The following is a 12,092-nucleotide window of genomic DNA, read 5'->3' as shown; positions in this document are numbered from 1 at the left end:
CATTCTAATATGCTGATTTGCTGCTCAAGAAACATTTCTTCCTATTATTAAATAGTTGTGCTGCTTAATATTTCCGTGGAAGCCATGACACATTATTTCAGGATTTTTGATAAAGAAAAAGTTTAAAATAGAAGCATTTAAATTCTTTGGTATTGTACACTGAATGGTAACAAAGACAAACAATCAACAATGCTGAGGATTTCCTTCATTTAGAACACAAAACAGCCAGTACGAATTTTACTAAAATATCAGGAAATAATATCTCTGTCCAGTTGGACATCATGATAAAGGAAGTGTGATACAGTGACAAACACAACAGAACCACTAGATTGAAATCAGCACAGCCAGTAAAGGATCGAATGCAACTGTTTTGAATGAGCACACCTTTTATAACAACCCATGAATGGCTGTTTCATTGTCTATTGAGGAAGTATAGACCAGTGTTACTTTCAAAAAGTAATCAATAACTATTACTAATTACGTCATCAATATCATATTTAAATTACATTACTAATTACTCTATCTGAATTATTCAAATCACTGATTAGGCTACATCTTCAGAAATCAAACTCTTTCATTTGAGTCAAACATAGAATAGTTTAGCCTTTTAGCGTCAAAATAACTCTAATACTTAAACATTTTTATAAAACAAAATGTATCCTTTTGTAAACAAACAGAAATGTATAAATATAAATGAATAACAACATATCTGAATAACAAAAAAGCTTAAGAAAAGTTAAACAACACATTTCAGTTTGGCAAGATGTTCAGGAAACATCAGTCAGCACAATCTGTACAGGTTTGTGTAAAAGTATGTAGGTATGAAAAAAATACATAAATGATCTTCTCTGCTGAATAAAGTCATGTCAGATCGCTCTGTTCTTCTGAGGTAAATTCCTCATAGCAGGACTTCTTTAAAACAGGCAAAAAATTAGACTCATCTTGATTTTGTTTGTTTGTTTGTTTGTTGTTGTTGTTGTTTTCTAGATGAGGGTGACTGCATATAACGAGCTCAGATACAGGAAAGACTGTACCTCGCTTTAGTTTCATACGGATCACATAATCAGAGAATATCCGTTTTCAATTTAAATTAATTACTTTTAAAAGTAGACACAAGCTTTCTATAGACATATTTCTCATGTCTCTGTAGCCCTTTTCACACTGCACGTCGGACCCGCAATATTCCCGTAACATTGCCTGGTCGCCTTCTGTGTGAAAGCAACCACGTCCCGGAATTGATTACCGAATTGAACCCAGTTCGGGGACCTAGTAACATTGGGGTAATCGATCCGGAACGAGCGCTGTGTGAACAAAAGCCAGATCTAATTCCATATCGAGGTGATGACACGCGTTATTTCGTGACTCTTTTACCAGCTGTTTTGAAGGAAGATCAACATTCGCGACGAAAACATATGTGCAAACTGTAATGAAGCAGAGATCAGTTAGTTCCTCACTTTCCGCGCTGACGCCGAGATCGTTTGCTTGCTTCAGTTAAAGTATAACGTGCCAAGCGTCGTCGACTCGTACATTACACGTCACGCGCTGATGTCACGTGTCGTTAAGGGATCTTCAAGAGTTGTGTGTGAAAGCACACACATATACCGGGTCATCACTGGCAGAGTGATAGTGCCAAATCTAGCAACCAGGAACAATTACAGGAACACTTTACCCCTGTATTTGCCGGAATGGCAGTGTGAAAGGGGCTTGTGTCAAATATTTGCTGAGTTTTTGACTTGTAGAAAGTTGGTAACAGAGACCAAGACAGCAGAAACTACCCCCTGATTGTTTTGTTTATTTTGCAAAAGCACAATGTTTTGTTGTTATTGTAAGTGTACACAAATAAAAGTAGATCCTTTTTAGATAGTTATTTACGCGTTACACCCAATGCTGGTACAGACGTTCCTCTTAATCTACAACAGGGGTGCCCAGCTCTGGTCCTGATCAAACACACCTGAACCAACTAATTAGGATCTGAGGGAGGACTTGATAATTACAGACAGGTTTGTTTAATCAGGGTTGGAACTGAACTTTGTAGGAAGGTAGATCACTAGGAACAGGATGCACCCCTGATGTATAACAATATATCTGTTTAACTTTAAATACTTTTCAACTTCTATAACTTGAAGCTGCAGTCTGTAACTTTTTTGTATTCAAAATTTACTAAATTTATATAATAACCGAGCACGTCGTGAACCCATTTTGCAAACCATGTTTTTGGCTTGTCCTGAATCACTACGGTACACATATAATAAATGTTTATATTCAGACTATTCGGGTACCAAAATTCGGAAAAGGGGGTTTGGTGGTAGTGGGGGGAGGGGGTAAGAGTGTATAGGAGGCGGAGTATATTATATTATGTATATTATACATTTAAAGAATTATTATCAAACATGTTCTCGTTCGATCCACCAGTTTTCTGCATAAAAATAAGGGTAATTTTTGCCTTTGGTTTAAACTCTAAAGAGCAGAAGGGCTTATTGAAAAATGCAAACTCCTTTAGATTGGGCTTGAATTGACAGATTTCTCAGACAGGACACAGCACAATGTTTTCGGCAGGTGAAAATGCTAACTCTCTCTACCACATGGCTTTACTTAAGGAAACCTAAAACACTCTGGCATCCCTTTTGATAAAGAAGAAACCTACCCACAAAAATCTTATTAACAGTCTCATGTCTGGCCCACACTGGGCCATCAGTTAATTAATGTGGGCAGTCCCATAGTGTGGGCTGCTCGCAGAGAGCCTGCGGTGAGCCCAAAACTGTGCACCTCACCTTTACATTTGGTGTGGGCTGGCCTTAGCCCACTATAGCCCCTTTCACACTTCGATTCCGGAAAATACATAACGTGCATCATCACTACGACACGGCATTTGTTCTGGCTTTTGTTCACACAAAGCACGTTCCGGGGCTGAAGCCGGCAATGTTATTAGGTCCAACCCGGGATCAATCCTGGGACATGTTTGCGTTCACACAGAAGGTGATCCGGCAATTGTCCGAGACCAACATGCAGTATGAAAGGAGCTTATGCCTGCAAAAGCCAGTATGAGCCCCGCAAGGACATGTCTGCAGGGTAAGGGGCCGTTCACATATCGCACATAAACGTGTGGAAAACGCTAGGCGCGCCGCTTTCTCCTTTTTTCCAAAGTGCTCGGGCAGAAGCGCTCCTGAGGCGTCTGCCTTTGCTAAGCAACCATGAAGTGCTCTCTCCATGAAGATGCGGAAATTTCAGCAAAGGATAAATGGATTTGCAGCACAAAAAATCGCTCTCAGTAGCTCTGCTACTAATTTTTTTTCAAAATGGCAATCCATATACAGCTATGAACAGCTGTTCCTTCATCTTGGCTGAGTTTTCAACGTTGTTACGGGAAAGGATGAAGCTGATTGGTTAGTTCTTGTCACATGACCCGCGGTGCGCTTGCGGCATTCTGAAAAGTTGAGATGTTTTTAACTCGATGCGGTGCGGACGCGACTACATTGGAAATAACGAACTTGCGCGTGCAAAAGACTCGAAATGTGAACGGCCCGTAATTCCTGTCACAGTGACTGGTTTGTGTATCCCTGGGTGTCCACTAGAGGTCTCACTTCCCCATATTGTCACCCCAATTCAGTACTGCATGTCACACAAGCCTTTATCTGGACTAATCACTGTTCATTGCACACAGCTGTTCCCACTCACAATGTTTGCACCTGTCTATATATACCCTGTTTGTGTCGGTCATTGTTATGGAGTCCTTGTCTTATGTCACCCTGTATTTCGTGTTTCCTAGCCGTTTTTCATGTTTCTTGTTTTTGGACTGCTTACCTGTATTTCGATCTTTGTCTGACTGGATTATTGATGTTGGATTCCCTATTAAACACTGCTTTTGAATCTACCTGTTTGTGTGTGTGTTCCGTGACAATTGCTAGCAAACAATGGCATCAGTTAACAAACTAATGAGGAATGTCAAGTCTACTGTCTCGTTACGTGCTCCAAATAGGTAAGCTGACAGGGCAGTAAATGTGTTAAAGTTACCGAATGAGTGGACATGTGTCTAACAAATCATAACTAAATATAGAAACACTACCAAAATAGATCATATATCAATAATCCATGTTGAACAGTATAATGAAAGATATCTAAGCCATTGTGGTGCTAGAGCCAATTCTGGATGGCACAGTAGCAAAACACGTCTAGAAAGCAGGAGCAGCCATTTCAAAGGGGGATGGGCTTGAACCTGTAACCAGCCAATGGAACCGTGACCCAGAGAAGGCCCAAGGATGTGGATTTGCTTATGCCAGGGCTTAAAAATTTACTCGAGCTTACACAACCCTGCACCTTGATTAGATGGAAGTTCTGACCTCTGAACAAAAAGTAGCAGAGCAGCACGTCAGAAGCTCCAGCTTCTAATCAACTTTTACAAACTGAAGCAGCTTTGGGACTGGCATTCAGATGCCATCCTGGATACTGCCCTTCTTGCAGATTTTGAACCACCCTCGAAACAGCACACATGACTAAACTAATCCACAAATCATCCAGCATTTCATTACTACGATGATGTGTTTTGTTTTAGGTTTTGATGGAAGACGTTTGATCATGCCGCGTAATCTGGGGCCAGACAATCCACTCGACTCAAGTGATAACAGCAATTGAAGGGCGCTCAATAATTAAAAACTTTAAATGAAGCTGGATTTAGCGAGTAAATCCCTCTGTTCCTGATTTAAAGGCCAGGACCGCCTGTTCTGCATTTAACAACTGAATCCCTGTCCATCTGCTATGTTAAGAACAGTTTAACAGAGAGCAAGAGAACCAGTACAAGCAAATCAGACATTCATCAACTCACTAACCTAAGGGACAGCATTACCTCTGAATATAGTGACTGTGGGGGTTCTCATACACATTGATTTCACTTTTGGACTGGCATTCTCGCAACACAAAACCTTGCTCTCCCTAAGCAACTGCCTCCTCGGCCTTTCATGGCACAAGGGGTTGCTGTGGATCAGCAGAGGAATGAATGGGTTCTCATTTGTACTTAATCCAAAGCTCCTCATCAAGCGGAGATGACATGGAAGGGTTAAAGTCCTGTGTGACTCATTCTTTTTCACTACAACAAAGAAAGGGAGAGTGAAAGAGGCAGAGTGACAGAGTGAGAGACCCCTTTTTTCTCTGACATTTCCTTTTGCTTCTGTACATTTAAGCACAAAATCTAAATGGACACACCGGTCTCATTTGGCATCCTGTATATCTGAAATTGGGGCACCTTTAAGATCACTGAGAGATTGGGCCATCCCATCGTTCAGAAAAAAAGAGCTTCAAAAGAAGGGGGAGTAGATCAAAGAGTCCCTGCAGTCTATTCAGATGCAATGCTCCAAAATCACATTGTGTTGACACACAGTTTTAAAAGAATGGGTCACTGCTGTTTTATTGTGGAGAAGCTACCACTAATGAAAAGGACAATGCAAAGATTAGCGCTGCCAGCCAAGCGCCTGAAACCTCACTCTGTCTTTAATTGTGGAGAACAACGGAGACAGGAAAGCAGGGCAAACACTGAACAAAAGAGCAGGGAGTGGAGGCAGAGAACGTCAGCAGAACTTTGGGTATGATTTTACAGTAGCCCACCATCCAAGGTGAGATGTGATCATCTATGAAGGAAAACATAAAGACCAGTGCTCCACTATGTCTGCACTTCAGTGCACCAGTTGACCTGTTTAAATGAGCTCTTCTTGCACACACCTCACACTATTCCTAAGCTCCTACAGACACAATGTATACTTTACAAACTGTAACTCGAACATGTTTGCATACTTGCAACATTGGTACGCACTTGAACTTTTAATGAGTAAACAAACAATGAACAGCACATATAACCTTTGTTCCAAAATTTCAAAAATTTTCATACTTCTCTCTCTTTTTAATTAATTAATTTATTTATTTTTGGACAGGTAAGGGAAATAAATATTGTCTAAACCACTATCTAAAACTCACTATTATTCATGTAATTTACATAAAACTCAATTTTTTTTATCAATTTTAATATACAGCAGTGTGAAGACTAAGTAACATAACTTAATTGTGCTACCTCTTAAAATATGTTTTGGTCAAATTCAATGGCAACATCACAAGTCAATCCCAGAATGCTTTGCAACAAAATCGGTGAAAAAAAAAAAAAATCCAAGATCATAGATGATCATCATAGTACTAAAAGAAAAAAATTACAAACTTCCAAAACGTTTGTGGAATGAAATGCTTTCTTATGATGCCTGATGCATACGTTTATGCCTATATAGAGCATTTAAAATCAGTCACTTATGAGGTTTTATTTCAGTATGAATGCCTTCTTAAAAAGCATTTTCCTATGTAAGGTATTGATGTAGCTCATTTTGAAATGAGTGAATCTTTGAGTGAGTGTACAAGGAGCCACTTACCAGACCTGTGCAGGTGGATATAGCCACAGAGGATTCAGAATGGTTTCGGATGGAACCCTGATAGAGACAGTTATGAATAGAGGGGTCAAGGTTGGCTGTATTGATGCCTTCTGAACCAAGTGTCTGTACGGTAAACCCCTCTGCCAGCACATGGGACGGCTGCAGGTCTAAGTGTAATTCCTTGCCAAATGCAGAGACATGATAATGCACTGGACCACCTGCTTCTGACAGGGATCTCTTAATTCTTCCATGTCTTGACACATCATGGGAAATGAAGGCTCCAAGTGAGTCCACTTCCACTGGTGTGGCAAAATCATAATCTGTGAGGGGAACAAACACATTTTAAATCACCTGACTCAAAACCAATCCATCACCAGTTATATTGATGACTCATCCTATCCTGTAAGGTTTTTGACCAATCAAACATTCTCAAATGAAGAAAGGAAAACTGCACTACCAAACAATTGCATGGGGACTTGTCAATACGTGTTGGCTTATATACTTTCGCTATATCTGGTCTAACTAATACATAAAAAAAATGTTTTCCTCCTGACTGAAATCGGTATATCACTGTTTAAACTTTATTTAATATTGCTATATCAACATACACCATGTCTATATGCAAACTGTTTGTACTGTCTGATGTTTCTGAATGAGATTTCAAACATTTCAGTGCCCAATGTAGCCTGCGCAAGCTGTGAAAATGACGAATTAATTAACTTTTTTTCTTGTAGTCACTATCTATTTTTAAACCTATTGCATTTCACCAATAGTTCAACATAAACATAAATTTAATCAAGCGTTCCCAAACTGATATTGTAAATATTAATTAAAAATACAATAAACTCTCTTTGACTAGCTCGATATGAGATGAGATGAGAGCGGCATGATAAGAGATGAGATGAGGGAATCCTTTTAATGATGCGCCCACACGCGTGCTAGCGCACGACCACCGGCACAGGAAACTCACAATTGGGAGTATATTTATGCTGTAAATCTCTTAATTCACCGGATCTGTGTGGCATGCTTAGGTAGGGAACTTTGTTTCAATTAGGGCGCGAGAGCATGCAGCAGCATCCATCACTGGCTTGTCATCAATTAGATTAGAAATAAAGTTGAAGCGCGTAAAGACACCAACCTTGATAGAGGACGCCGAGGTCGCCGGTAAATGAGACCGATGTTACAGAGTGGAAGCAACAGAACTGCAGAGCCTGCAAAAGTGCAAATAACTCGCTACAATTAACTTGATAAGAACAATGAGTATAATATATATATATATATATAATTATAATAATATAATTCCAAGCGTCACCTGCCTTTATAAAGTTCCCAAACGACACACTCGCCAATAATCTCCCTGATGTGCTGCTTACCAGAGGGACTTGTAAACTCCAGAGCACAAGGAAAAGGCAATCCATGATGTCATGCATGCACCTTTACTGTTACCTCTTCAAAAACGGGGAAAGCATCAATCCGCAAATCCATGCAATGCAATAAAGAGACATTGCTAATTATTTAACTGCCCTGTTTCTGTCGTTCCTCAAGTAAAATCCACCGGGTTCATTAGGGTAACGCGCACCGCTTCTGTTTGCAAAGCGCAGGTAGACAGAACTGCTGACTGCTGAGCAGTGACAGTCTGCGTGTATGCGCGTGTGTGTGTATGTGTGTGTGTGTAAACTAGATAGTGGCACCGGCTGATGGGCAAAAGGGGGTCTGAATTTCCACCAATCAGCGACGCCCATCTGCGGGCGATTCAGTGTATTTAGCGCTCCTTACTGTCCGACGCTCCAAGATCACAGAGTTCACTGAAATGGGATACAGTTCTGAATGGGCTGCCGGATGATTTATGATACTGTACGCTGTACTATTTAATGAAGCGTTTTCACGTCAGGTCTTGTTCTTAAAACTCTCTACTGACATGAAAATATGATCTGCAAGCGCTCAGCTGATATTTAACGCTTACACTGAATACAGCAGTTTGTTTAACTTATTATCTTGGGGTGTTCTTGGTCTAAAATGCGACAACTCATGATTTTCTCTGCATTTTCAGCCTTTTACACGTTGTGCAAAACAAGATCTCCAGAACCTGATTCTGGTTGTAGCCTATAAAGTCTTATTACCAGGCAACTTTTAAGCAGAAATATTTTAGAGATGTGTCTGTTATGCCAAATTTGATTTGAACAAAACATATATCAATCAGTTATTTTATATGTTTACACAGACTTTGAATTATAAGAGGCACCGTAAAAAAAAAAGTATATATATATATATATATATATATATATATATATATATATATATATATATATATATATATATATATATATATATATATATATATATATATAAAATAAAAAAATAATAATAACAATATCACTAATAATAAAAACTACTTTAAAGTTCTAATCCTTAAGTAAACCAGATCATTAGAATCATTAAAAAAAAAAAAGGCTCATTAGATGTTTTTTTTTTTTTTTTTTTTTTTTTGAGAAATCAGGCTGCACTGGTCACACGGTTTTCATTCAAGCTCACAAGAGTAATTCGCTCAGGAATCAGTGTTTGGTTGGTTGCATTTGTATGTTTTTGTATGTGGATTTGTAAGTTGTTCTTTCAGGTACTGGATTACACTGGTTGACCTTTGTTTTGATTCTTAAAAAATATTTGACTGATATGAGTCATTTGTTGGTAAACTCAAAGCACATTACATTCACTAGCTTGCTCACTAAGCAATTGTTTTGCCGTATTGGTCTACACTGATTGCTGATTATGTAAATTTCACACTACCGATTCAATACTGTGGCAATACTGAATAGTAGCAAGCACTATAAAAATTTTGTACAGTTCATGAGTCTTCACTTAGTGAGAAAAGCCCATATTTTTCAGAGATTTAACCTGGTCTTAATATGATCTGGTTCTTGCTTCCCAGTCGTATGATTACCAAACAGAGAACTGTTATTACACATTGACTCCAAAGTCTTATTAGACAAAAGCTCCGTCTACATTTGGGTGAATTTGAGCACTTGCGTTTGTTTTCCTTGTTCACTGGCTTCTTAAAGGAGCTCATAAAACGACCTGATCTGTATACTAAAATGTTTATGAATCACATAAAAGTTATATTTGAGGTACAGCCAAATAATAAAAGATCAAATCGAGACGTCATAAGAAGTGGCTTTAAAGTAGTTTGATATTTATTTTGTTTGTTTTTCACAATGGTTTTGAATTTTATCTCTAATGAATAGAAGAGGCCAAGATTACCGTGCTCTGCACGATATCAACCATATGACAAGTAGCTCAAAGAAAGACTCCATGTGAAAAGAATCATCCAGTGAGTTTTACAGTGCTTTACAATCCATTAGTTGCTAGCCTAATTTTGAAAAGTCCTCAGAAAGAGTGTTGTCAGATGTTTTAGTAAATGCTGGCATGGGGGCTCAGCTTGTCAAAGCCAAATGCATCAAACCCCAAAGGAAGATGGTTTTGCTTTGACTACAGTGTTGTTATTTACCCAGGTTTCTGTGCCAATACTTCTTTCTCTGGGTTTAAAACTGTGCCCAAACTCCACTGAATGAAGTAGGCATATGTATACAGTACTTTAAATGGAGTGTCAAAAATAGTCAAAAAGTTTAATGATGTCTGTCCAACAATCAGTCAGACTATGCACACATCCAACCAATGAGCAGTTAAAGCCTTGAGGGGGGCACAGATATAATACTTGCCAATACAAACTTCTGGAATAAATGAAACGACTCTTAAATGTGCATCTTCATCAATTCAGATTTGCTTCGTGCAAAAGATTGGCACATATGATCGTTTAAAGCAACTTTTGCAATTTAACATAATGTAATAGGCAGTGAGGTCATAACTCAGCATATGACCTCATATTTGCTAACATTTGTTTCCCCTCTCTTTACATGGATGTACACCATTTGTTTTATATTTGTTTGCATGTTGTGGGGAAATGGCTTTTCCAGCAGCGGCTCCAGCCGTGGAGAGCTATGCCAGGTCAGGGTTGCCCGTATCTGCTCCTAATTTACCCCGTACTGGGTTTGGAGAACAGAGTGCAACACTGGAACCGTAATGTCTGATGGTCAGTCGAAGCACATCTCCAAATAATGATGATCTGCTGGCTTCAATTTATTTATGCAGAAATACACAGCACAGCTCATCTACATGTATTTGATAACATCAGATTTTTTGATTTTGCTGAGGAGGACAAACCTATAAATCATACAAATTGTAGAATTAAACACATTTGATTATATAAAAACATACACACAACCTGCTTGTAAGGACCAATTTCCATTCTTCTCAACAAAATTGTTTATCCATAATAGAGTCTATGTGGGCTGTATCTTTGGAAGTAAATGTGGTATCCAGACTACAATGTTGAATGGAGAGGTCATAAATCTTAAACCATGACATGAATCTATACACCTTTGAGTGGCGGTTGCACCCACTATTTATTTGACTCTGTCACTGAAATCCCAAACAGTCTAGGAAATAACTAGGAAACAACTGACTTTAAAGCCTGACCTCTTGACTTCAGCCTACACCCTGGAGAACATCCCTCCTGTTTGTTATCTTATGACTAGAAGATCTGAGGAAACGTCCAACTTGAATCATCTCCGACATCATGACAAATATAGCAGCATATGCATTAATCAAAATTCTGAAAGCTACCAACATTTGTTTTTTAAAGGATTATCCTTTTTTGATCACTTGTGTCCACGTGTGTTATGGGTCAGACAGTGGTTAAATTGGTGCTGATGTGGCTGTTTACTCTCTGTTCAATGTTGTTTACTGTCTGTTTACTATTCCCTGCTATCGTGCACCTGGCCTGAGAATATAGACCTCAAAACAGTGTCAGCACTCTATAAATGATCGAGCACTGAGATACAGCCCAGTTTAAGAAAAACAGCTTGACATTGTCAGTGAAACTCCTTGAAGTCCAGAGGAATAAAAATAAATAGCTCCAATACCATCAACATGACATCACTCAAGACAAGGATCAAATGCTCATCTAAATACACTTACGTAAACATAAATACACAGGAGAATGGTTTGTATATGTGTAGCTCTGTATTGTCATATCTTTTTGCCTAGCCTTTGTGTTTCTAGTGTATTGGCCTGCACGCATACAGTATGTGTAAGTCTGTGTGGGGGGTAAGAGGAAAAGACTCAGACATGTATTAAACAATGCCTCAACATCTGATAAGACTGTAGCTAATGACTACTTAATCTGGGATAAATTCCCTCCTCCATTCCCTCTTGAAAGCCATCAGTGTTGACCCATAAAACCATTGTGTCTCATTTCCATAATGGACTTTTTCGAATACATCTGCAAAATATTTTCTTTACCTTTATTGTGCAGGTTGGTGAAGAGCAAACAAGAAAGCAAGCAAGAAAATATGTAGCACGGGACTTCATTTTAACCATTGTGAGGGCCAGGATTTACGCCACACATGATTTTTATATTTTCATCTTTGCATTGATCAATTAATGAAAAGGGCTTTACTATATTAGTTGTTTTAATATCTTTATTTGTCATTGTACTGAGTCATTGCACTGGCTTAGTTGTTTGGCTTAAGGTTAAAACATTAAAACCAGTTAAAAACCATCTAAACTATAAAGTTAAAATCATAAAATTGTTAAAGTTAAAATTTTGTATAAGATGACTTGAAATGTTTGTTGAAG

At 38.6% G+C, this 12,092-nt stretch overlaps 1 protein-coding gene across 2 annotated transcripts in view; it reads right to left on the bottom strand.

The window, feature by feature from the left end:
- The window catches only part of LOC113106185 (A disintegrin and metalloproteinase with thrombospondin motifs 18-like), a 68,954-nt gene extending 60,899 nt beyond the window's left edge, over positions 1 to 8,055 (bottom strand). Inside the window, exons 1-3 of one of the 2 annotated variants that reach the window (XM_026267858.1) lie at positions 7,718 to 8,055; positions 7,540 to 7,612; positions 6,402 to 6,721 (exon numbers count right to left, since the gene is read on the bottom strand). In XM_026267858.1, the coding sequence (XP_026123643.1) occupies positions 6,402 to 6,721; positions 7,540 to 7,612; positions 7,718 to 7,831 (507 nt within the window). In that variant the 5' untranslated portion in view covers positions 7,832 to 8,055. The remainder of the gene's footprint in view (positions 1 to 6,401; positions 6,722 to 7,539; positions 7,613 to 7,717) is intronic. The other variant, XM_026267860.1, reaches the window with a different exon arrangement.
- Positions 8,056 to 12,092: the final 4,037 nt, after the last annotated feature.

This window comes from Carassius auratus, chromosome 7 (assembly GCF_003368295.1).
Source record: "Carassius auratus strain Wakin chromosome 7, ASM336829v1, whole genome shotgun sequence".
NCBI classification, from domain to species: domain Eukaryota; kingdom Metazoa; phylum Chordata; class Actinopteri; order Cypriniformes; family Cyprinidae; genus Carassius; species Carassius auratus.
This window is presented reverse-complemented; position numbering and strand designations above follow the sequence as displayed.